The sequence below is a fragment of the Chiloscyllium punctatum genome, chromosome 20 (genome assembly GCF_047496795.1).
Source record: "Chiloscyllium punctatum isolate Juve2018m chromosome 20, sChiPun1.3, whole genome shotgun sequence".
Classification (NCBI taxonomy): Eukaryota; Metazoa; Chordata; class Chondrichthyes; order Orectolobiformes; family Hemiscylliidae; genus Chiloscyllium; species Chiloscyllium punctatum.
Window position 1 is genome coordinate 89,217,751 of NC_092758.1, and position 22,080 is coordinate 89,239,830.

Below are 22,080 nucleotides of genomic sequence, written 5' to 3' on the forward strand. Positions count from 1 at the left end.
CTCTCTCACTAGTATCCTTACATACAGATGAGGAAGGACACTACTTTGACTGGGATAACACATCCATCCAAGGACAAGCTAAACAGAGACACGCACAAGAATTCCTAGAAGCATGGCATTCCAACCAGCACTCTGTCAACAAACACATCTACCACCCTGAGGGAAAAAAAAAACAGGAAATGATATCAACACAGGGAGTGACATCACCAACCCAAAGAAACCTAAACACAAATAGAAAGCAGGACATAACACCAGCGCTTCAGCAGAGGCTCACTGATGATGTTACCTAGTCATGGTGATGAAACATCTGAAAACGAATCTTCCAGCTCAGTGAGCAAACTTACTTCTCGAACACCATGCCCTTTAGCATAATGCTACTGACCCACCCAATAGGTGGACATGCCACAATGTGATGTCTCCTCTCATCGACATAACACACCTCAACATGAGATTGAAATGACAGCCCAGTTTACTTGTTTAGATTCTGCAGTGGGATTGGAATCCACATAGTTATTCAGTGGAGAGAAAACTGTACCAAACTGAGACACAAGGGGTTTACCACAAGTCTGTTGTGTTTTAGTTTTGTGACCTTCTGCTTTTACAAAAACCAATCAAACACTCCTCCCAAATTCTTGATTTTATCTTTCTCAGCACTTCAAGCTTTATCCCCTTACACTTGCTGGGGGGAAAAAAAAGTTGAATCTCCTAAGACCATCTTTCACCAATAACAATATAAAAGTTTTATTGTGTAGTGTTCAGGCATAACAGGCTCTCCATTCCAGCCAACCTTCTCAACAGCACAATTTTAAACAAACAAAATAAACCAACAATTTCACATTTTATCATTTAAAGCTGGTTTTCCAACCAATCCTGGACACATTAAAGTTGAAGAAAGAGTTTAAAAGCAAACAATTTTAACAACACTGCAATCAAACATGAAATAAAAGAAAGCCGGCCCACTTCATTAACTACCAGTTTTCAAATCACGAAGTTACTCACCAATTTACTGCTTAGAGCAGTATTCCATGTTTAGCTGTTCTCAGAATGTTATACATCACTTGGGAGTCACATATCACTTCTAAGAGGGAACATCTCGCTTTCACATGCTGCCCAAGAATTGGGAACACTTATCTGACCAAGCCAGAAAGATTCTCCTGATAGGGTAATCTAGCTATCAATTCTGGCCATCTATTTGGAAGGCAAGTGATCTACCAAGGCTTCTTTGTACAACATTTGGTTCATTACAGATCAAACCAAAGAAAAATATTTCCACAGTTTGAATACAAAACAATGTCTGTACTAAAGACCACAGATTTAAACAAGAAGCAAGAGTACATCACAGTTCTAATCGGCAATGATTTAGTATGTCTGTATACTTTAAATACCAACACCATCTCTCAGAAGTTTACTAAATACACTCTTAGATCTAATAGACAAGCATGCTTGCTCTTAAAAATGCAAAAGCAAGTATTTGAGTTCAATTGTAAATGAAGATAAGAATCTGGTTTTGACTGAGTCAAACTGAAAACAAGTTATTTTATATAAAATTTAGGACAGTGAAAGAACTCTCAATGTTCTCAAATCTGATCTTTTGACACCTTATCAACATGAAAAAAAATCAATTTTTGTGGCAATTCTGAGTTATTAGACTTTCTGAATGCCATTGTTGTTTGTTCCCCATAGACAGTTCAAGTTTTTTTCAAAATATCTGAACTTCTACACTTTCCAAATACTGCACAATGCAACGCCTAGAAATTGTGCAACTGACAAGAATTTTGAGGCTTAATTAATCCAGTGGTGTCAAACCATTGTTTCAAGTCACTTTGGTTCCTTTGGGATTTACAATTTTTTTTTTTACTGATGGCAAACATATTTTGAATATCTTTATGACACAATATGCAAGAATTTACACAATGACATGCATGACATCAGTAACACGAAATATCTAAAACTGAGTTGCAGTTGCACAGGATTTTGGATAACGACATCTGAATTAACCAATGTAGTTCATGCCCCTTTATTATCCGTTTGGCAAGTTGTTTCACTGAATGCAGCATACAAGTCAATAAATTCAGCAAAATACCCCTCATTTTTCCATTCCACTCTGTCTCTAGGAGGGTCATGCAGGTGATTTCTAAATTAGGGTTTCCCAAGTGGAAAGGGGTTTGGACTTTGGGGTCATGACCTCTGGGGCAGTAATGGCCCCTGTAAAGCTCTGACTGAATTATAACAGCTGTGCTTCCACTGTAACAGGCCCCTGCTCTCTTAGTTCTCACTGAACAATCACAACAATTTTCAAGCCTCAAGTTTAGAAAGCATTGATCTAAATGCTCTAAGGCAGTCATGTTACAATGTCTGGAGACCTTGATTTCATCATGCATGTCAGGTATTTTGCTGCAATCTAAATGACTGAACTAAAGTACAAAGATCTCAAGAAGCCAAATGGGGTGCCCATATCACAGCCGAGATATTGTCTTGAAATAATCTACCTCAGTCTAAAAAAAACAGTAATGGGAACTTCCAAAATACACTTTTTTTTATTGCATTCCAGATTCAGAATTTTGAGTCATCCAAATTTGATGAGGTTTCCACATGTTACTTGAGGGCTAGCCAAGTTAATAAAAACTGCAGCATTTCATATATACTTTTAAATTGATGCATTAAGAGATCTTTAAAAAACCTATTCTACTATTCAAGCATTGACCAAATCTCTGACAATTATGGTTACGTGCCTCAAAAACTGGCTGTTACATTAAGTGATCACTTGGTCCTAATGAAAACTGAATATGACAGTAGTCAATAAAATGAGCTAAGTATGTTCTGCTATGAACAAAATTCATACAACCAAGTATGATATTTGGAGAACACTCTGCATTGCAGATTGAGAGCTTGTTATAAATTAAAATTGTTTGTTTACTGAACATCACACCAAGTGTTGAATATGGTTCTTTAGCAAGCTTACGAAAGTAAAAATGTTAGAGTACTTACAGTACATAACCTTAATGTATGAAAAAAAAATCACAGAGAACATGAATTACTGCTAATCCATAGAGGGAAGAGCCGAACAATCCCAAGTATGTTGCACTTAGCGCATGTAAATTGCCAGACAATGACATTTCTTATAGCTGGTTTATACTGCAGGTGACAATAATTCCTACTTGGAGATGAAAATTCACTAAATGAATGAAGTAACAACTATTTTAAGACAAAAACAGATTTTTCCCCAATGTTTATATATGTGGTAAAGAAAATCTCAAAATATTTGCTTAGTTTGGGTTGAAATGGATGGATATCAGTGTTGGTCCAATATATCACAACCCAGATTACAAACTCCCTACTTATGGTTTTACAATTGAAAATATAACTGACAACTCAATATTCTAATTTAAACCAGTGAAGGAACAATGATGGATGAGATTCATTCCCATTTAACCTTTCATTCATTCTTTCTGAAGAGTATTTTACTGTTTTCCAGTTACTGCCAGTTACATTGTCAACATTTATATTAGCTCAACAAAACATAACTAGCAATGAATGATTAAAAGCTTCATGTCTCCACAAGCCAATCACAGATATTTAACCAGAGACAAATACTGTATGTTAGAAGTTCAACACTTTCAGTTTTATTTTAAACAGGCGCTAACAAATCAAACTTTAAAAAATATTTTGAAGCTTCATTTGCTAGACTGAAATCATCACTGTTTCATGAAAAATAATCAATATAGTGAAGTGATGAGAAGCAATTTACTGTGAAAAGATGATACTGTGTTTGAGATCAACATTGTAGGATAATAGGATTAAAGTACAGAGTCTGTTTCACTGTTGGAAGGAAGTGATTACTGCAGTTGGGAGTTCCACTTAATGAAGCTTCAAAACCAAAAAGAAACATGAACATTAAAGTTATAATATATCGTCAATGTTTCAAAACTTAAACTTTCTTACAGCCCTAAGGTTTTCATCATTAGAGCACGATACTCATATAAATCTTTCTAGTTTAAAAATTGCAAAAAGACCATATCCATCTGGGTTGTCAGATTGTGTTCAATGTTTTGGGTAATACTGGAATTATGCTTCTCAATGTTTTGCTCAGTTCTTGTTCAGTCACTCCAGAACGAATTGCTGTTGCTTTTCTCTCCAGTATTCCATAGCTTGCTTGGCCAGCGCTTTCTTTAAAAGTACAGTAGAAAGACTGAATTAACCAACACTGTCAAAAACCAAAACTCCATATTTTACTATTTGAACTACAATGACAAGCAGGGTGAGTGATTTCCAGTGAAAGTAGTAAAATTTTATTTTTAGTTAAGTATTTATGATGGATTTCAAAGCAAAAATAAAAATGAAATTTATAACCAGCTATGAAGCCATACATGAATCCGGGTTGCGATTTTTGAGATCATTTGTAGCTCAGGTTGAGAGCTTGCTCACTGAGCTAGTAGGTTTGTTCTTAGGTATGAGAACAAATTTACCAGCTCACTGAACAAACTTACAACATGAATCCTTGTCTACAACACAATAAATTGAGGATGGCATATCTGCCTACAGAACAATTGCTGCACTCCTAATGCAATTGAATAGACCAGATTTTACTGAAAGGCGCATATAAAGTATCCTATATTATTGCATAAATTGGCTGGAAACTTAGGTTGAGAACGAGACATTCCGTAAACATGATTTGGAGATGCCAGTGTTGGACTGGGGTGTACAAAGTTAAAAATCATACAACACCAGGTTATAGTCTAACAGGTTTAATTGGAAGCACGAGCTTTCGGAGCACTGCTCCTTCATCTGGTTGTGTCCTCCACAACCAGCTGATGAAGGAGCAGTGCTCCAAAAGCTAGTGCTTCCAATTAAACCTGTTGGACTATAACCTGGTGTTGTGAAATTTTTAACTTTGTAGATTCTGTAAAGTGTGAATTGTCATCAGTTTATAGCCAATTGGCACTCCCCTACTTTAAGCTTCACAAAAACAGCATCTTGTGTTTTTCATGGAGTTTCTGTATTTTTAATGTACATCGTCCAGTAAACTTGCCACAAGTTTAGAAAGTAACATCACAAAAACCCTTTTAATGGTGGGATAATTATGTATTGTTGCTAATGAACAAAAAAAAACAATTTTAAACAAACACAAAATCAGGTTGCAAATTACTTTAGGAAATTTAAAGTGCCTAGTTCTCAAACTTTTTTTAAATTTAAAAACCTGTCTTTTTATGTCTCCCTTAATTCAATGCTTCCCTCACTTGATGTACCTAATTTGAATTTACCAGCTCTTACTCACTTTGCCAGTTGTTCCTCTGTATTTCTTTAATCTTATAAAGTATATATTATATAAAGATTATATAAAGTATTAAAGAAATTATATATATTTTATCTGTTTTGCTCATCAAGGCTCCAGGTTTCCTATTGCCCTTACTGAACAGTTAACAGCTCACACTTCAAACAAACTTTTAGGAAATTTAAAAACTATTCATGCCTAACTGCAACAAGATTAGACATAGTGGAGATAGAATTTGGAATGATTCAATTGCTCAATAGAGTATCATTAAAAAAAACATTCTTACACATCCATACAGAATAAAAAACTGCTGAATTAAGCTTAATTTAACTATTGCCGGGTGTAACTAACATTCCAAATGGGAAAAAATAGCTTCTAAAACCCCAAATAATGCATTGCTACCAAAAGAAAATCAGTAAAGTAATGATTTTTTCATTCCTCAATCTGTCATCCTCCTACTAAAAGGTTTACAGATATGGTCAGAGATATTTTAATTTAAACATGAATTAAATGCACTATTTGAATTGCCTCTTTCCAACAATACATAGTTCCATACTTGTGTTACCTTTTGAACCTTACCTAGGCCGTATTATACAACTTACAATCTTCTTCAAAAAACTGACATGTATACAGAGAGAAAGACCTGCTTCCCTGAACAACCGAACTTACCTTAAGTCTCTCATAATGCTCAACGGTGCCACAGTGCGTCTGCTTAGCTGTCTCCTCACTTGTGTAGAAGAGACGGCAAAGTTTGCAGTAGTAGCCAGCTTTTGGAACCACATAATCTAAACCTGAAAGAAGACAGAGAACATTAGAATCTAAATGATCCTTCTGATGCAAATACTTTAACAGACCCAAAGTAAACACAGCAGATACTAACCTTACCAGTACAAAATATACACTTGAAGGAAGTATTCCAGGGCAATGCAGTTTGAACATTACATACTATATACACTACTTTTCAGAAATCTACATACTACTTCAAGTATGTAGGGTGATTAGGACCAGCGTACTTTATCAAATTAAGAAATGAAGGTATTGTTGTAAAGATGAAGAAGTGTTGCAGTTTACAAAATTAATAACAGTACCTACTTTGATGCCTGACACTATGATGCACTACTATTACTATAGGGTTTTTAACCAAGCTCTCTGTTAGTTATTCAATGGTTGGTAACATTTGAACAATGAAGACATTGCTTAAAAGCCTGGGATTTCCATTAAACAGGTCCTGCTTCAGGTCTTAGAAGCGGCAAATTGACCCTTTTGAATCCACCGTAGAACAACCTTAATATTAAGCTTGAATTTCTCATCCATCAGTTAATCTGTTCAATTAAAAATCTATTGCTAATAAACTGCACTGAGCCCCAGATACATAGGTCTGCAGCCAATTTAAGTACAGAAACCAACCACAACAATGGAGCAACAGGTTTTGTTCTCTTAACATTGCACTGGGTGGCACGGTGACTCAGTGGTTAGCACTGCTGCTTCACAGTGCCAGGGACTCGGGCTCGATTCCAGCCTCGGGTGACTGTCTGTGTGAAGTTTGCACATTCTCCCAGTCTCTGCATGGGTTTCCCCCGGGTACTCTGGTTTCCTCCCACAGTCCAAAGAAGTGCAGGTCAGGTGAACTGGCTATGCTAAATTGCCCATAGGGTTAGGTGCATTAGTCAGGGGGAAATGGGTCTTGGTGGGTTGCTCTTCGGAGGGTCGCTCTTCGGAGGGTTGGTGTGGACTTCTGGGCTGAACAGCCTGTTTCCACACTGTAGGGAACCTAATCTCACCTCATTTCTACTTAGTAGCATTTCCCTCAGGAAGGAGTCTGGCTTCTGATGAGTGCTGGTAGTGTTCAAGACCCAGATGCTGGGGTCTACTGGTACAAGAATACTGAACAATTTACGTAACGGCAAATTATTATTTAGACAGCCTTTTGTGAATATAATTTCTGTCTATGAATTCATTGCCACTTTAGAGACTTGGGCTTTACCTTAATGCTCATCATCAAACTAATATCTCTATGCATAAACATGCATTTTTGGTTTAAAAACTTGCCAAGTTACAATTTCCTACATAAACACTTTCATTGCTAGAAAAGTTTAGACTGTTAAACATATTTTTACATACAGGCAGCCATGATCTCTATTATTTTTCTCGGAACCCACTGTGGATGCAATCAAAGAAAAAAAATTAGATCCTTTGCAAACTGATTCAATGGTCATCAACATTCCTCCAATCACAGACCATGTCACTGGAGGAGCAGCAAGAACAGGAGGATGAGATCTGTGATTAGAGGAGTTGGAGCAACCAGCATGGAAGAGACAAAATTTACATTGAAGCAGCAGCTACTCAGATTCTCTCATGCTCAATGCTCCTCCAATTACAGCTGTGCAGTCAGTTCCTGATCTCTCAGACTGTTACCAATAGTTACCAATATTTTTGTACCCCATTCCTTGGGCTAGTCCACACGATTGCATCACATATTTAAACTGGGAGCTTTCTAAATCACCAGTGTCAGAAATCTAGTAGAAATTTATAATCACTGATCTACTATCTGCATCTACTCATTTTTGAATGCTAAAAAATGTTAGCCATCAGTTTAACATCTGTCAACTTACAGTTCAAATTACTTTCATCTGTCTCTGGTTACTCTCCATTTGTGGTGTGTATATACAACTTGTGTACTGTGTAGGTACGCATAAAGGATAACATTTTTACAGGAAAGCTTCTTGCTTGTGGCAAAAATGGTTAAGTCCAAAAAATTCGAAGTCCCATCCCCAAACATAGCACTTGCCATTTTCACATGAGTGGAATGGGATCAAGATGATATTCATGTATTCAGACTTCACAAAGGCAGCTGGTTATTCAAATCATCAGATGGTTCCATAGTGAGATTCTGGTTACCCAAAAGTGCACTTAAGTGTGCACAGCAAAACTTCTAAGAGCTGGTCACTTTCTGCAATTATTTAGATAACTACGGTATTCTTTTGGAGAGGTAAGATAACCTCCCCAAGGGTTAAGTACCCTTTGTAATGGTACAAGTAGGCATGAAGTGGATACAGTTGCATAAACACATTGACTATCCACACAAACATATGGTAAGTGTCAACAGTTCTGTTAAAATCTGTGCCCAGACTAAATATCAAGAGGACCTATCAAAAGGAGCTGTCAAGATCTTTTAAAATCCTGGCCAACTGAAGCATTAACACAGAGCATTGCCTGCTATTTCCCTATGTCTGTTGACATAACCCGAGGACTCCCATCACAGGAATTCTGATACATCACTTATTTCACAACCATCCTTTATCATAGTAGTGTGCCTGCCATTTGACTGAGAGCTCCAAGTGGTTATAGACTCTTTAAAGTTAAACTATAAATTAGTTTCAATGCTTGTTCTTATGAGGACTGTGAATTTCAATTAAATGCTTATTCTTATAACATTAGGTAGGCAAAGAATTGTATTGTAGAAAATGGGTTTTCCCAAATGAGAATCCAGCCATCCTATGTTTTAATTCAAACTGCCTTAAACATAGTTACATTATTTCTTAAATAAGGAGACCAAAACTATACACAATAGTCCAGACATGGCTTTACCGACATTCTGACAATTGCAACAAAACTTTCTTACTTTTATATTCCACTCTCCTTGCAATAAAAAGAACTTCATCTCTACATAGGTACTGAGGTTTGACCATAATGGATACTGATAAATTGGTTTCAGGGCAAAGAGTAGGTAGCGGAAGTCGAGATGAAACTGGCAGAGGTTAGTATGAGGTGACATGGATGGGACACGATATGTTTTTGGAAAGTGAGGGCTGGGAGGGAAAGGTTATGAGGGTAGGAAGCTTGAGGGGTAAGGTCTACAGGTATTTTAAAATGAAATAAACTTCTAAATAGTGACAGTGAACTATTGTACTTCTGCTCAGCTTGTCTCTGCATTCATTCTGGCTCATCTCCAAGGGTGGCCCATCGCAATGAAAAGAAAGTCTGACCTTCTGGGCCACTTTTTCCAAGTTCAGGTCTGTGATGCTGAGAAATAGCCCAACTCTCTATGCTCTGACCAGGGAATGAAAATCCAGGTTCAAGTATTTGCTCAATTACTTTCCCATTTCCTCATTCCCCATGAGAATGAACCCTGTTTCTGACCAACATTATCTTTAGTAACATTCATTTCTATGTACAGGTACACAATTCTTTATCCGAAATGTGAAGTTTTTTTTCTCCATTACAAGGTTGTTTGGCGAGCAAACAGTTAACTCAACTCCATATCCACTCAGATGTGATGTGGCAGCGTGGTCCAGCACTGGCAGGTGTCAATTCTGTCTCAGGGCTCATAGTACTCACAGGCCCACCTGCTGAAATAGCCAATCTCTGCATGGGAAAGGACCTGTTACAGATTTGAGTAGTGATGGAAAAGCACAGCAGGTCAGGCAGCATCTGAGGACCAGGAATATTGATATTTAGGGCACAAACCCTTCATCATGAAGGGCTTTTGCCTGAAAGGTCAATTTTCCTGCTCCTCGGATGCTGCCTGACCTGCTGTGCTTTTCCAGCACCTGCAGTACCCACTTTTGCCAAGGACCTGTTATAATCAGCCCTTAAAGACGAGGGATAGGAAAGGGAAAATCATTCAGGAACGATTGGTTATTACTGATCTTACTGGGAAGTGCGTTCACATCACATGGAGTAATTTATTCATAAGAATTAGCTCTAAGGCATTGTTTTAACTCATAGGCTCCTCAGTTTTCTGATGAAAAGCAACTGAAGAATCTAGTTGTCTAGACAGAAAGAAAATATTAAGGGATTAATTGATGCTAAGGTTGTTGGACTAGTGACTTCAAAGAGTTCAAATCCAATACAGGGTATTTAAATTCAATTAATTAAATTAAAAATTTGGAATATATAGCTAGTTCTCAGTAATGATTGCCATTCTTGATCATCAGATTGCCTTTTCAAAAAAACCCCATCTCATTCAATAATTCAATTAACTTCATTTAGGGAAGAAAGTCTTCTGACCCTAAATGCTATGGGCAATAGATAACTCCAGAACTCTCAACAATGTGATCAAACTGTCCTCTGAAATAGCCTAGTTAACCTGTCGATTGCACTCAGTAAGATGGCTCACCACAATTAAGGATTTAAAGGATGAGCAATAAATTCTAGTCTTAGCAGCGACATCCCAGGTACTATTTAAAGAAAAATCTTACCTACAGGATTGTTGGGTTTATATGGCCCAAGCTTGTATTCTTCTGGAAGAGGAGAGAGTGCCTGGATTTGCTCGCTTGATGGCTCTCCACTTAATGTGGACATGTTTCCCTTCACTTCTTCACCTGTTTTTACATCAGTGTTTTCATTCATATTATTTCTTAGATAACTTTCATTTTCAGCATCTTGTTCATCTTTGATGTCATCAGTAAGCATTTTGTCTGTTTGAGCAGATTTGATTTTCTGACCATCTGGATCATCAATCTCATCAAGGGCAAAAAACTCATCCATGTACTCTGGACATCGAATGCCTTCTGATCTCTACAGAGAGGAAAAAAAAACAAAAAAGGTCATTCATTCACAAAAAGATTGAGCAGCTTCACAATACATACAAGATCCACTGTAAGATCTCTAGGCTGATCCAATGATTTGTTTTGGCTGAGGTAACAAAAGAATGAGGTACTAGCCTTTTTGAGTTTGATGATCTAAAGGAGCCATGCTTAAATACAATGGCCATCAAACTCCTCTTGCTTATCATTTTAGTTGGACCTAAATTTCAGCCACCCTGAAGGGAGCAAATTACTAAAACATCAAATTGATAGAGTGAGGCAAGGACTCAAAAAAAAAGGGAAAAGAAGGATGTTTCTGCAGAAGGTGAAGACCATATAAAAGGTTATTCAAATTTGGTGGTGACATACATCTGAATCAATACAGGAGCTAAGGCAGCTTCTTCTAAATAAAGCTGAAGTCGACACCAAGAATCAGTTAAAGGATCCAAGCATTATGCCCACGACTCAAACTAGAAAGCTCATCAAGCAGTATTGGACTAATGGCCAAAAGAAAGACCTTTTCAACAACTCAAGTAGATTACTGAAAGCAGGAGGACCCGAATGGCTTTTGTTTGGCTGTATAAAACATGGTAGTTTAATTGATCCAGATGGACAAATATTCTTTTAGGAACTGCTGAGAAAAGACATTTTGTCAAAGCTTTTTATCTTGCACTCACCAAGACAGTTTGCAAGAATACCAATTCAAGCAGAAGACCAACATACACACTTATCACAGTGCTGACTGTTGACGAGTTAGATCTAATTGGTAGAGGTGTTGTCATGGAGAATGCACCCATTAATGCTTATTAACAGTAAAGTGACAAGCCTTGATTAGTCTTAAGCTAGGAAGGTTGATCCCAATTTGTTGAGAAATAAGCAGCATTTGGCTGTCACCTATTTAGTAGAGTTTGCTTGTTTCAACAAGATGTAGTTAATGATAAAGGAATATGTTGCGGTGGTCCAACATAAACAGATAGATAATGTATTGTCAGTCCAGTAGCTCTAAGACTGGTTCCCTGTGGATATTGTGCCTTGAAATCTGCACATCATATGTTATAATACATAGTCAATTCACTATAAGAACATACATGTTCAAAGCAAGGAACTCTGAAGAGTTTTTCAGCAGTGATAGAAAAAAATCTTGGAAGCAGACAGGAAGTGAAAACTGCTCCATCTAGTGATGCTACATTTCAGGAAATACATAATGATAGCAGTTTGGAAATGGGAGATGCTTTACATTGAAAAATTGCACCACAATAATATGGAAGTCACACTGCAACTGAACACTTTCTTATAAACAGCCACATCCAAAAGAAAAGGTGAAAGAAATTTGCTAGGTATATGAGATTTCCAATTATGCTGCAATGATTGCACTTATATCGACTATCAGTTTACTACAAGAAACACACAGGCCACTTAAATGACCATCTCAAATAAGAGATAATGTAACCACCGCTACCTTGACATTCAAATGGTGTTAACATCACAATCTCTCACAATCGACCAGGATGAACTGAACTCACAACATAAATACAGCAGTCACAAGAGCAGGTCAGAGGCTAGGGATACTGCGGTGAGTAACTCACCCCATTACTGGATTAGTGGTGCTGGAAGAGCACAGCAGTTCAGGCAGCATCCAACGAGCAGCGAAATCAACGTTTCGGGCAAAAGCCCTTCATCAGGGCTTTTGCCCGAAACGTTGATTTCGCTGCTCGTTGGATGCTGCCTGAACTGCTGTGCTCTTCCAGCACCACTAATCCAGTATTTGATTTTCAGCATCTGCAGTCATTGTTTTTACCTAACTCACCCCATTACCCCACCAAAGGCACAATTCAGGAGTGCCTGGATGAATGCAGCTCCAAATACACTCAAAAAGCTTGACACCATCCATGACAAAGCAGCCCACTTGATTATTTGTGGATGTGTTGCCATTCAGTCACTCCATCATTGGTACTCAGTAGCAGCAGTACATATAATCGACAAGTTTCACTTGCAAACGTTGCCAAAGATCCTCAGACAGCACATCTAACTCACAACTCCTTCCACCTAAAGGACAAGGGCAGCAGATACATAGGAGTAATACCACCTACAAGTTCTCTCTAAGCCACTCACCATCCTAACTTGGAAATATATCATTCCTTCAGTGTTGCTGTGTCAAAATCCTGGAATTCCCTCCCTAATAGCACTGTGGATAAACCTACTGCACATGGACTGCAGCAGTTCAAGGTGGCAGCTCACCATTACTTTCTCACCTTCAACTAGGGACAGGCAACAAATTTTGGCCCCAGCCAGCAACACCCATGTCCCATGAGTGAATAAAATAAATAACCACTTTATATTCCACCCCCATAAAGGATGATGGTAATATTCAATATGTATGTGAAGGTTGCATTGAAACCATTGGGTGTGCTTCAAAGCATAATTTAGCACTGCTATGCTGGAGCTTAGGAGCAGTAAGTCATCTCAGGCTCTTTCCTGCTAATCTCAAGGCTTTTCAGCTGTAAAGGACAAAGTTGCACTTATTTCAAAAAAGATAATCCTATTTCATGCAATTTACCATAATGACTATGTTGTACAGCATACAAACTTACCCATTATTAACACATTACACTCACTATACTACAAATACACACTGACTTGAAACTAGAATGAAAAGTGACTGAAATGCAAGAATTCTAAAGTATTGACACCAACTATGTAAAAGAATATGGATACTGGAAGGGAGAAACAAAACATAACCTGTGTTTCTGGAATCCAAATAATACATTTTAACACATTTTAATTGTTAGAATACTCATGTAGTTGCAAATTTGTGAACTTTTAATGCCTACCTTCTCAGATGACAGCGTTGCATCTCGAGAGCTTAGTTCTGCATCAGACTCATCTTTCATTTCACCTTCATTGAAGTGCCCAACTTCTATATCTGGGTCCAATTCCACTTCCAAATCATCCTCTCTGTCACCAGCTGCAGATTTGTCCTTCACTAATTCATCATACGTTAATAGTAAGTCTTCTGTACCACCTTCTTCGTAGTTCTTGGTGTCTGGAGAAGGGCCACCCTGTGACTTAATTTTTGCAACATTCTCTCCTTCCAACTGTTTCGGGCTTGCATTCTCCATTGAAGGAGAGCCTGTTTGTGCATTTTCATGGTCTGTTTCCTTAGAATTCTTGGATTTATCTTGAGCCTTTCTCTTGTTGCTGGGTGATCGTGCTCTTTTAGAAGGAGGGCTATGAGAACGACCCCTTTTTCTGAAATCAAAACAGACATCTTTAACACGCGATATTTCAGAAAGTACCACAAATAGTTCTTAAAAAAGAAAAAAGGTCTTCAGTTTTAACATCGGTTTATTTCGGTGATTATTTGGATTACAAGCTTGTGATTTTAGCTGGCATTAAAAAACCAGATGAAAAGTATTTCCCAACCCCAGGGATAAGCTAATTAAATCTGACAAAGTAGTGGTGTTTATGCATTTCCTATACATCTGTGATAATGGCAGAGATCTAGAAGGTCACTGGTCTGTTTCTCAGTTAATGATCACGTAAAGGTAAAGTTGCCATAGGCCTTGTGGATCATAGGGCTCTCGCTCAATATAGAAAGACAACTGGTGGTGGTTTAACCTGAGGGTCACCATGCTAGTGTGGGGATTGAACCCACAGTTGGTGTTTACCTGCATTGCAAAGCAACCAGTCAACTGAGCTCATAGACCCTGCCAAAAAATATGGTATAGGCAAAATAGTGACATAGGAAATTAAACAAGTTCATCCACAAGATCTAATTTTCCTGCTGTCAAAAGGTTGCAGTAAAAGAAAATTGGGCTGAAATTACCTTGAATCTATAGCCATGGAAGGTATGGAATTCTGAAAATCACATGACATATAAATCGATGTCCTACAACTCCAGGAGAAAGTACAGTCTTTTAAAGTTTGGAAATAAATCTATTAACTTAGCTCAAGAAAAACAGGTGAGGTTGAGTGAGTCGAAACATTAACTTTTAATCTTTATTGTTTTCTTTCATTTCCATATACTTTAATCCATCTTTGATGGCTGTCACCAATTCCACAAGCCTCTACTAAAAATGCTTTGGAATTAGCAGCAGAGATGTATACAACAATGCTATTGTTACATTTTAACAAACAAGTGGTCGCTCGCTAATTGTTAATGCCTTAGAAACCAAGTACCTTGGTACTCTGAAATGCCATTTGAATGATATTTGTAAAAGTAAATGCCGATCACTAAACAATTCACACCTGAAATGATCAGAAGTTAATCAACTGTAGCTTGCTACTTACAGAGTAGCTGCCTTTCAAACAAGTTTAACTAATTCTGAATGGGTTATAGTTAAAATTTGGAGACAAGGTCAATAAAACAGATTTCAGCACCCGAGCAGATAGCGTACCGATTTTCTCGCTCTCTGTTCCTCAACAGTTCATCAACTCCTTTGCCTGGTTTCTGAAAAAAGACAAAAATATTAATCCCCCATTGCTACCTGAATTAATACCCGAGGTATGCCGGACAATTCTTAAAGTACATGTTGTACTCCTATATCTAAATCAATATGAGACGGCGGTGTCGGTGTCAACTGGGGTGGACAAGGTCAGAAGGTGCATGACACCAGGTTTAGTCCAACAAGTTTATTTGAAATCATAAGTTTTCATAGCGTTGCTCCTTTGTCAGGCTCATGAAGCAGCGCTCCAAAAGCTTGTGATTTCAAATAAACCTGTGGGTCCTGGTGTCATGTGACTCCTGACCTTATTTGATAAATGGGCTGTCTTGTTAAACAGTTTAAATAACTTGTTTGTTAGAGCTTAACAAAATATGCCATAATCACTCCGCAATTATCCATTAATCCAACTGAAAGTTCTACGTTTAAACAGAAGGGTCTAGAAGGCAAATGTATCTATATGATACGTGCTCTGAATATATACCTAGAACCACACAGCTGCTTAAATTACCTAACAGCATTGCCCAGCTGCTCACTGGAGCCATGCTGGTTCTACTCAGACAGGAGCACTATATGTTGGTTGAAGTAAATTATACCACATTGGCAACACAAATCAAACGAGCATTTGTGTGCCAGAAAAAGTCTAGAGTTTGCTAATCTCAATATCAAAATGTCAATGAAATACAACAGTAAGACCAAAAAGAATTAGGTCATTCAGCCTATTGAGTCTGCTCTGCCATTCAATCATAGCTGACGTCAGTAAATATCATTCTCCTACCCTTACTAATCAAGAACCTATGTCCTTAAATACACTCATTGACTTGGCCTCCACAGCTTTCTACGGCAATGAATTCCACAAATTAATCATGCAGCTCAGTTCTAAAGGGCCATCCCATCAACCTGAGGCTGTGCCCTTGGATCCTAGTCTCTCCTATTAGTAGAAACATCATCTCCACGCTCAATCTATCTAGGCCTCTCAGTATTCAGTTGTGAGATCCCTTCTCATCCTTCTAAGCTTGATCGAGTACAGACCCAGAGTACTCAATCATTCCCTATTGGACAAGCTCTTCACCCCTGTGATCCCTGTTATAAATATATTCTGGATCCCCTCCAAAGGCAGCCCCTTAGATAAAGGGCCTGAAACTGCTCCTCATGTTCCTAATGTAGTCTGACCAGAGCCTGAAACAGCATCAGCAGTACATCTTACTCCTATATTCTAGCCCACTTGAAATGAATACAAACATTGCAGTTGCCTTCCTAACTGCCAACTGAACCTGCATGTTAACCTTAAGAGAATCCTGACCTAGGACTTCCAAGTCACTTCATGGTTCTCACTTCCACCTCACACTTTCTCCATTTAGAAAAGTCAAAACCTCTATTTTTCTGACCGAAGTGCAAAGCCTCACACTTTGCCACACTGTATTCCTTCTGTCACTCTCCTGGCCTGTCCAAGTCCTTCTACAACCTCCCCACTGCTTGAACCTGTCCCTCCACCTAACTTTGTGTCATCTGTAAAATCACCACCAACGCCCTCAGTTCCTTCATCCAGATCATTAATGTACACCATGAATTGTTGTGATCCCAATACTGACCCCTGCAGAACTCCACAAGTCACCGGCTGCCATTTTGAAAAATATCCCTTTATCTCCACTCTCTCCCTCCTGCCAGTCAGCCAATCCTCTATCTTTGCTAGTGCTTTGCTGCAAACACCAAGGGTTACCTTATTTCACAGCCTCCTGTGCAGCACCTTGTCAAAGACCATCTGGAAATCCAAATAGATATGCCTACTGGCTCAGCTTTGACTATCTTACTCATTACAGCCTCAAAGCATTCTAACAGACTTATCAGGCATTATCTCCTTTTGATGAAGCCACATTGACTTTGCCCCATTTTACCATGCAATTCCAAATACTCTGCAATTTCATCCTTAAACACTCACTGGCCTCAACTTTTATGATTATAACTGAACATTAGCCACACAACTTACCCTTAACACTAAGCTTCTGTATTTTTCAGACAAATATACTTTCAGTTCTCTGCCATGGAACATCAGAGGGATTTTCTTGAACTTTTCTATCATGGCCATTGCCATCTGGTGTGTTTCCATTTCCAGGAAAACCTGTGATTGAAACAAAGTGTCACTGGAAAGTGTAACTAGGTTTTGGAATAATGGCTTCAGTACAACAGGAAAAATATCAAAGGTGGCTGCTTGTTCAGTCTTTCAAACAATGCACTTTTAATTAAGAATCATCTGTCTTAGCAGGGAAGCACAACTGACACAAACTTACCAAGGAAATTCATCTCTGGGTACGAGGTATTCCCCTCTTTTATTGCTGGTTAATGATTTTCAAGTTAACCTGGCCTTAAGGATCCGTTAAGGACCTTTACTTCTGCAAGTAATTTTAGCTTTAACTTTAATGCTATCAAAGTCACTATTTTTAGTAATATCAATTGCTTCTGGAGGTGTTGCAAATCTAGCAAAGCATCATAATTAAAATCTCTTCATAATGTGCATTGAGAAATAATAATTCCCATCTCACTTAACATGTTTAGGCTTGACCATCATTTTATATCAATGGTTCAGTTAAAACTGCCTACTTGGCTTCAACTTCTTCCAACTCTTGCAATAGAAATTATGTCATACTTCACTAATATAGGTACTCTTTCACTGAATCTATTTCTGCTAAATTATTCATACATATTTTTATGTCTCCAACCCCATGTCAGTTTTCTCTTTATGTCTGCAATATCAACATTTTAACTCAATTTTTTCATATACACCTATTACTAATGAGTCATTGTGAATTTAACACTGGGAGCAGTAAAGCTGCTTCTGTGCTATTGCAACAGCTAGGGCATATGAGTTAATCACTGTCTATGGCTCAAAAGTTAAAACTGAAAAATAAATAAAGCAGCATGGATAGATAAACAGATGGAAACTCTTCTACACCAACCAAACACACAACGTTAGAGAAAAAGCTACACCAAAACAAATCCACCTAAAACAAAATGTATCACTCATATCATTTCCAAACAGTTTGATGTGACTTAACAAGGTTTCTTCTTCAGCAGCTGCCATTTACGGTGCTGCTGCACAAAACCACCATCATTTACATCATGCAGCTATTCTGAAATGGATGACTGCTAATTCTTCTTCATCACTGAATCATAATTCCTTCCTAACTGAATTGTGGGAGCATCTGCATGGCAAGGACAGCAGACCACTACCAGTTAAAACATATGCATATTACAAATCATCATATGTAGAACAACTTCGGTTATCCGAACATCAATTATCCAAATTCCGGATTATCCGAACAAGGGTCTCAAGGTCCAGTAAAAACATTATCCAAACAAAATATTCCCTGCCGTCATGTTCGGATAATCGAGGTTGTTCTGTAGATATGGAAATCTATGCTATGGCAGTACTCTGTAAAAATGTACAAAGGGTTCAGAAAATACTGAAGAAGGATGTTGACCAGGTTGGAGGGTTTCAGCTACAGGGAGAGACAACATAAACTGGGGCTATTATCCCTAGAGAGTCAGAGGCTGAGGAGTGACCTTATTGAGGTTTATAAAATCATGAGGGGATTGGATAGGGTAAACAGACAAGGTATTTTCCCTGGGGTGGGTGAGTCCAAAACTAGAGGGCATAGGTTTAAAGTGAGAGGGGAAAGATTTCAAAGGGAGCTAAGGGGCAATTTTTTCACGCTGAGTGTGGTGTGTATATGGAAATGAGCTGCCGGGTGAAATGGTGGAGGCTAGTACTACATTTAAAAGACATTTGGATGGGGATATGAATAGGAACGGTTTAGAGGGATATGGGCCAAATGCTAACAGATGGGACTAGATTTATTTAGGATATCTGGCCGACACAGATCAAGGGATTTAGTTTCCATGCTGTACACTTCTATGACTTCATGCAGTTTTCAGCCAAGATCTCCATATTCCCTGGTAACAAAGACTCAGTGAAACCCCGCTGAACACACAATGATCAGTTCTCTTCCTCCACGTTACCCTCTTCCTCCTACGAACTAGCCCACTTCCCAAATCTAGTCGGTCCTCCACTTTTCCTTCCTTCTGCATTGCCAAACTTCACTGAGCATTGGGTTCTGCTGGTCTGTGTCCCTCTATCCCAAAACATCAAGACTTGTGCTTGCTGACCTTGAACTCCACAGATCCATCACATTGCCAGCAGCAGAACACACTCTCCTACAGGCTGGGCTGGGCAGGTAGGTAGGTTGTGGAAAGGTTGGGGGGCCAGGGAAGAAGATCAGGAGGGCGGCGAGTGAAGGGAGAGTATGGAAATAAAAATAAAACAAGCAGAATTCCAGCATCTAAAAGTCAAAATGTTATCAAGTAACTAAAATTTCTCCTCCTTGTAAATGCCTATTCATTTTTCAAGGTAGAAGTGCCAAACAAATAGTCAAAATAATCAAATGTGAATGATTATTTGACTGACTTAAAACGATGAATATTAATGAAATATTTCATATTACTGCAGTACTTTAATCCTACAGTACCTGATTTTTAACTCTCATTAGTAAGTAGTTGGTCACTTTTCCAAAGGGCATACCAAGGCATACAATTTCTGAATCAGAATAGCCAACAGAAGGCAAGTTGCTGATGTGGACGACCCGGCTTCGTTCTTCACTTTCTTTGCCCTAAATGTGAAAGCATGGAAAAATATTTAAACATAATCCTCAATACTTAACTGTTGATATTTACTGAATGAAACATCCTGGATATCTTCATGCTAAAAACACATCTCACCATTTCCCTTTCTCCACCAACTACCCGGCACCACAAATTAGAGAACAATTAGATTTTCAGCCAAACCAGAAATTCAAGTAAAAGATTTACAAAATTAGTTTATGACTTTCCAACAATACCCATATAAACATACTTTCGAGGCAAATTTAAAAAGCTGAGGTACAAGGGCCCTATTACTCACGTCTACGCCTGCTATTTCTAATGTATCGATGCTGTTGTAAACATTTTCAAACTAAGAATGCTCAGATAGCAGACCAGGCTCCAAACCCCCATCTTCATTTACTACAATTTTCAGCAAGGATTAGAATGATCTAGCACATAAAATAATTGATTTTCAAAATTCATTCCTGCGATGTAGGATTGCTGTGGATTTGGAGTCATATGTAGGCCAGACCAGGAGAGGATGGCAGTGTTCCTCTCTAAAAGGGCAGTAGTGAAGAAATAAAAAACCATGGTCATCATTTGATTCCAGATTCTTAGTGATTTCGATATCCACCACCTGTCACGGCAGAATTCGAATCCAAGTCTCCAGAAGATCACCTGGGTGCCTGGATTAACAGTCCAGCAAAAATACTATTAGGCCATTGCCTCCCCTTTATTTTTAAAATCTCCACCCTGCCTCAAGTGGAAAAAGGCATCATCATCGAGGCATCAGAAAAGCACAGAATAAGAATTACTGAATGGCAGAGAAGTCTGAAGTATGTACAAAACAAAACTTATTCTTCACTTTGGAACCCCATATAAACACAATTTATCACAAGGTCCAGGTCCAAATTCCATTTTGATTGAAGGGTTCAGCCATGATTTACTTTTATATTTGCTCTTTAGCAACTAAATACAAGGGAGTGCTATTGTGATGGGGGTTCACAACACCCTTGCTTTAATCCATTTTAAAATAAAGTATATTGCAAAACAGCTGCACACTAAAGAACAAAACTGTATTGAAGGTGACAATGAATTGAGAATTTAGAGGATGCAAGCAGGATTTATAAAAGTATACTTCAAGTGATTTTCCAAACATAGCCAAATTTTATTCGATCCGATAGGATGAGGTTATAATAGCTTCCAATTGATTCCAAGGCAAGAATCACGAAATTTAAATTTTATACTTGAATTTCACAATAATAGGGTTTTCTTTGAATATTAGGTGTCATCATCTTCATAACTAATATACAAACAAATGCTTCAAATTTTTCTCAGACCAGTCAACAGTTTTGGGCAAAACACATGACTGAGTGCATATTGATGCATTGCATATCATTTTCAAACATCTTGATGTAGCTCAACAAGATTTCTTTAGCAGCAGCACCTACCATTTATGGTGCTGTTGCACAATACCACCATCACATGCAGCTATTCTGAAATGGATAACTGCTATTTCTTCTTCATCACCAAATCATAATTCCTTCCTAACGGAATTATAGAATCACAACTCAGCAAAGTCATTATCTTCACAATTCTCGCTATTGTCACTCGTTATGACTGCACTGACTGATAGTGTAGATTTCCTTTAACAAATTGGAAATAAAAGATTTCAAGATGGAGACCACAGGCAACCAGGCTATTACAGTCTACTTTCAAAGCCTAATGAAATGTGCTAGCTGTGTCTCAAATTGCAAAGACAAGTGTTATAGATGCGTCTAGCCATGTGCAGCACAATGGGTCATTTTAAGTTGTAGAAGTTGTTCTTACTACAAACATAAAAGTGGGAGCCATTCAATTCGATTACAACAACATCTGAAGAGGATATTGATTCAGCTGAGTCTAACCCTAATACCTGGACAAATCAGCACTCTCAGCTACTCATCAGTCTGCAATAAGCATTTTTCCAAGTTGAAACTATACAAAACTGACCATACAGCCAATTTGCAATGCAGACATCAAGAAACACGATCTGAGCAGTTCAACAGAGTGAGGGAGGGCAAAAAAGAGGCATCTTGAAACATGTAATGACCTGCCGTAAATTAACATACCAGTTAAAAGTGCACACTTGCAGGACCAGAAGTCAGGAGTCTCATCTCTCCTAAAATCTGTCGTCCTGTTTGTCCATGCACATAGCAAAACA

The 22,080-nt window shown here is 38.2% G+C and overlaps 1 protein-coding gene across 1 annotated transcript in view; it reads right to left on the reverse strand.

Moving 5' to 3' along the window:
- Window positions 1-716: 716 nt before the first annotated feature.
- The window catches only part of LOC140492257 (matrin-3-like), a 92,915-nt gene continuing 71,551 nt past the window's right edge, over window positions 717-22,080 (reverse strand). Inside the window, exons 9-15 of the mRNA XM_072591188.1 lie at window positions 19,766-19,906; window positions 17,230-17,361; window positions 15,198-15,250; window positions 13,632-14,049; window positions 10,474-10,792; window positions 5,942-6,063; window positions 717-4,167 (exon numbers count right to left, since the gene is read on the reverse strand). Of these exons, the coding sequence (XP_072447289.1) occupies window positions 4,102-4,167; window positions 5,942-6,063; window positions 10,474-10,792; window positions 13,632-14,049; window positions 15,198-15,250; window positions 17,230-17,361; window positions 19,766-19,906 (1,251 nt within the window). The 3' untranslated portion in view covers window positions 717-4,101. The remainder of the gene's footprint in view (window positions 4,168-5,941; window positions 6,064-10,473; window positions 10,793-13,631; window positions 14,050-15,197; window positions 15,251-17,229; window positions 17,362-19,765; window positions 19,907-22,080) is intronic.